Raw genomic sequence first — 5,000 nt, 5'->3', positions numbered from 1 at the left:
CATGAGAACCAGTACTCATTTACAATATGTAGGGGAAGAATATGGCATAATGGTTGGCACTTGCATAGTGCCTTTGCACTTTCCTTTCACTCTTAAGCAGAAAGCAAATACCAAGCATATGCCTCTAAACACTGTAAATGTAAGTACAGGTTCTGCATGCGTCGGCAGCATACCTTCACTGTGGCGCCGGGGAAGAAGAGCCAGTTGGCTGTGTCGGGAGGGTCCAGTGTGTCCTCCAGCAGGTTGGGCCTGTGGGCGGCGTTGATGAGCAGCACATTGTCCAGCCCCCAGCAGGACTCGTAGCCGTCAGGGCTGGAGCTCGGCTCCTGGGCCCAGCGCAGCCGCACGCCCTCCCCTCTGGAGCCCAGCGGCATCGGCAGCAGGTGCACCACCGTGCTACTGTTAGACGGGGCCCTGAGATATGGAGAGAGAGAGAGAGAGAAAGAGAGAGAGAGAGAGTGAGAAAGAGAGAGAGTGAGAGAGAGAGAGAGAGAGAGAGAGAGAGAGTTAGTGAGGGAGAGAGAGAGTGAGGGAGAGAGAGAGTGAGGGAGAGAGAGGGAGTCAGTGAGGGCGAGAGAGAGGGAGAGAAAAAGAGAGAGTGAGTTAGTGAGGGAGAGAGTGAGGGAGAGAGAGAGAGGGAGAGAAAGAGAGTTAGTGAGGGAGAGATTGTTAGAGAGAGAGTTAAGGAGAGAGAGAGCAAGAGGAGGTGAGGGAGGGAAGAAGGGAATGAAGGAATGGATGAGTGGATGAATGAGAGTATATCTAGATGAGTGGATGAGTGACAGCATATCTCTTTGGTCTAACCTTAAAAGAAGTAAATAGGGTAGAAAAAGAGGACTCTTATAGTTGCAGTTCTTAGATAATTACATACATGTACACAATAGAGGTTGTGTGAAAAAATGGAAAGGCAGGGGGCATACTACTGGTAAACATACTTTACAAAATGTGTAGAGGAATGAAAAACAACAACAATCTCAGAGCACTGAGGTGTGAGAGTGTGTTTGGTGTGTGGAGGAGCTAGGTGTGTTGTTTCCATCCACAGGTAGATGTGCTTATACAAAACCAGTGTAATCCGCAGACTGCCAACCTGCGCTAACACAGAAGCTCAGCCCAGCGTTTACACTCCATTATGAAATTAGGCCTCGTCTGGTGGGCACACAGACACACTAAACAAGCTGTGGAGTAACAGAGATGGAAATGAGAAATCAGGGGGAGGTGAGCGCTGCTGACAGATGGAGGATTAGGACTGGATGTCTGTGTGAGGAGGATAAGAAATGGAGAGAGAGAGGAGAGAGAGAGAGAGAGAGAGAGAGAGAGAGAGAGAGAGAGAGAGAGAGAGACGGACCTGATCTTCTCCAGGGTGATCCAGTCATCGGAGCTGTTCAGGCTGTACGCAACGATGATGCTGGGGTCAGAGTAGCTGAAGCGACAGGAGCCGGAGCCTAAAGAAAGAGATAAACACACACGCAGACATACACACACACACACACACACACACACACACACACACACACACACACACACACACACGTAGAGGAGCGCACACACACAAACACAAACACACACATAAAAACAGGGAATTGGTGGAACAGATTAATATGCTTAAATATGTGTGTGCGTGTGTATATTTGCATAAGCAACTACACACACATGCTTTCTGTACTTTGTCTGCATATGAGTGTATGTGTATGTGTGTGTGTATGTGTGTGTGTCACAAATCGGCCGGACACGGAGCAGACTTAGCACGCTCGTTCCTCATGACTCGACAGCTCAGCGCATTAGTGTCAGCACGCTAAGCCCCACAGAGAGGAGGCAGGAGACGTAGCCGCCACCGCTGCCGCCGATGCAAAATAACGTGTCAGCTTTTTCAGCATCAATTCAATTTGGGCACTTGAGGCTGCCGGTGATCCACGGCCGCCCCCAGGGCCTCCGACACTGAGCCCCTCTCTCTCGCCAGGCCCACAGAAATTATGTCTAAACAGTGTCATGAAGGAGAAATATGTCAGGGTGTGTGTGTGTATGTGTGTGTGTGTGTGTGTGTGTGTGTGTGTGTGTGTGTGTGTGTGTGTGTGTGTGTGGGTGTGGGTGTGGGTGTGTGTGTGTGGGAGCGAGAGAGAGATCGGCTTATGGTCTGCACGGAGCCAATGCAAAGGGGAATAGGATGAGCAAAATGCTGATCCAGGCTTTAACAGGGACTGGCCCTTCTTTAGATCTGCTGCAGGACCAGAGAGAGGGAGAGACAGAGAGAGAGAGAGAGGGAGAAAGAGAGAGAGAAGCAGAGAGAGGTAGAGAGAGAGGGAGAGAGAGACAGAGAGGTAGAAAGAGAGAGAGAGAGGTAGAGAGAGAGAGACGGAGGCAAAGTGGGAGGTGGGATGTGCCCTCCAGCAGAAATGTGTGGAGAGTTGAAAGGTCAAGGGTGACTAATGGATGGGTGCACTATCAGAAGCCCTCCAGCGCAGCACTGTGGCAGGTCCAGATAACCTCTCTGGGCTCTCATGCGCTATGCATGGCCGAGTGCAGGTGCTCTTCCTCACTGTAGCTGGGAATCTCAGGGGGACAGCCTGCCGTGTTTGCTGACCACACACACACCTACCACGGTTCACACTGTAAATGCATGCACTAACACACACGCACACACACACACACACACACGCACCTACCACGGTTCACACTGTAAATACATGCAAAACACAACTCAGGGCTAAAAATGCATCTTGCTGAGAGGAGCCCTTCACTGTGTGTGTGCGTATGTGTGTGTGTGTGTGTGTGTGTGTGTGTGTGTGTGTGTGTGTGTGTGTGTGTGTGTGTGTGTGTGGAGTCTGTGTGGGTGTGTGCGTGTGCGGGGGCCTTCACTGTGCACAGCATAGCTTTGTTGTCTTTCTCACAGTCTCTGCATTCGAGTAGGAATTTGTGTTATGTGTGTTGAAATGTGTGTGTGTGTGTGTGTGTGTGTGTGTGTGTGTGTGTGTGTGTGTGTGTGTGTGTGTGTGTGTGTGTGTTGCTGTTGCATGAAAGCATATAGGTGAGAGAAGATCACTGCAGAGTAATGCAGGCAGGAACTGTGCAGTGCATATAATGGACATCAAATATAGAGGACTTCTAAAACATCACTTGGTCCTCCAGGGTGGCTTTCTAGGGCCACTTTAAATCATTCATCAGCGAGAGGAGACACAGAGCGGAGCATCATTCTGTCTCAGTGAGCCCCACCAACCGCTTGCATTTCACACCGAACAGCTAACATGACTTCACAGGGACGAGCCACTCACACACATTACACAGTTAGATGAACTGCCGTGTAACTCATCAATGTAGCCTGCTTAGTCATTTACTTAGATCTCGTCCATTACACACACAACATGAAGTGACCTGACATGGTAAAGCAGCTAGGAGTTTGCCACTAGTTGTGAGAGTCCTGACTGAGAGAACAATTGTGAGCTCTAGGCAACAAAAGCAGCTTTCCATGTATGAGATAAGCAGTCTATAGCCTATAAGGCCTTATCACCCGGAGAGAAGAAATACTCTTTTCTGATTGGCTGGTGGGGTGGCTATTAATTCTGAATAACAGGACACCGTTCCATATCAATGCTTATGAATGGTAACTATAACAACCATAGTAGGACGACGGTTGCAGCGCTCTAGAATATTTGGTTGCAGGCTTCGCAACAATGGAATCAACCGTAAACAAGCTAACTGTCCATGCCTTTGCTGTTATAGGGCCAACGAATGTTGTACAACAAGCTGAACTAGTGAGCTTCTTTTTAAACGGAACCGCATGTTTCCTTTGCTTTACAGTGGCAACCGGGTGATAAGCGGGATAACGGCCTTTGAGGTGTGTCTAGTTATACGGAATTAATGGGCTCCGCTGCGCGTCGGGGAGTTTTTTGCCCCTCGCCCTCGTCCATTAATTTCGTATAACAGGACACCTCGGCGGCCGTTATCCCTTACATAACAGCTGTTTACTCGCTCTCTCTTTGAAGGTTTTAGGACTGATTTTGGCTAAACCCTTGCAGTTCCATCAGTGTTTCAATAGCAACAGTTGTGTGTGTGTGTGTGTTTTTTTTACAGTAAACCTTCGGTGATGTACACAGGACTTTGGGGGCGATGCCATGTGAACCCTAAGATGCTAGCGTATGGGCGCCATGTGAGACGCTAGCGTATGGGTGCCATGTGAGACGCTAGCGTATGGGCGCCATGTGAGATGCTAGCGTATGGGCAGCATGTGAGACTCTAGCGTATGGCCGCTATGCTGCTACTCACCCAGAGCGAACTGCAGGACGGAGGCGGTGCTGGTGTTGAGAGGCACGCTGGTCTGGAAGGGGACACAGAGCAGAGAAGAGTGAGCTCACAGTACCAACACAGCTGGTGTGTGTGTGTGTGTGTGTGTGTGTGAGTGAGTGTGTGAGTGAGTGAGTGTGTGAGTGTGTGTGTGTGTGTGTGTGTGTGTGGGCTCAGTGCTGTTTGCGCTGTGTGTCTGCTAATGTGGTAAACTGAGATAATGCCAAACAGCTGCATCAAAAGGCTGGCATTAGAGGAAAGACTCACAAGAGTAAACAGAATGTATGTTCCAGTGTGTGTGTGTGTGTGTGTATGTGTATGTGTGTGTTTGAGATAGAGAGAGTAAGTGTATGCATTATAGTAATGGATAAACTCCATTCTGATTAAGTATGCAGAATCAGTTTTATACACGATTTTCTTCAAAAGCAAATTTCCACGAGGACCAACACTGACGGTCCAAAAACCTACATCTGGTCAGTTACTGAAAGCCACAAAAGACACCATGGCCACCTTAAACACTGATTTAAACGTGACATTGTGGCGGATGCTCCAAAACATTAGTTTAAATGTAACTATTACAAGTGGCTCCAATTGATGGTGTTTGCCCCCAGATGTCAAAATGCATTAAACATTCTGCATGTTCCACTTAGCGTTCTAAATGTTTTGTGAAAGTGTGTAAATAATTGCTGGGAGAATGGCAGGGCTGGTGGCTGGGGCAGCGGTTG

The 5,000-nt window shown here is 48.8% G+C and overlaps 1 protein-coding gene across 1 annotated transcript in view; it reads right to left on the bottom strand.

The window, feature by feature from the left end:
* Nucleotides 1–5,000, bottom strand: part of reln (reelin) — a 132,458-nt gene that overhangs the window by 46,177 nt on the left and 81,281 nt on the right. The window contains 3 exon segments of the mRNA XM_048256128.1: nt 174–414; nt 1,346–1,442; nt 4,258–4,309. Of these exon segments, the coding sequence (XP_048112085.1) occupies nt 174–414; nt 1,346–1,442; nt 4,258–4,309 (390 nt within the window).

Source organism: Alosa alosa, chromosome 11 (assembly GCF_017589495.1).
Source record: "Alosa alosa isolate M-15738 ecotype Scorff River chromosome 11, AALO_Geno_1.1, whole genome shotgun sequence".
Classification (NCBI taxonomy): domain Eukaryota; kingdom Metazoa; phylum Chordata; class Actinopteri; order Clupeiformes; family Clupeidae; genus Alosa; species Alosa alosa.
Note: the sequence above shows the minus strand (reverse complement) of the source record. Positions and strands in the feature narration are given on the sequence as shown.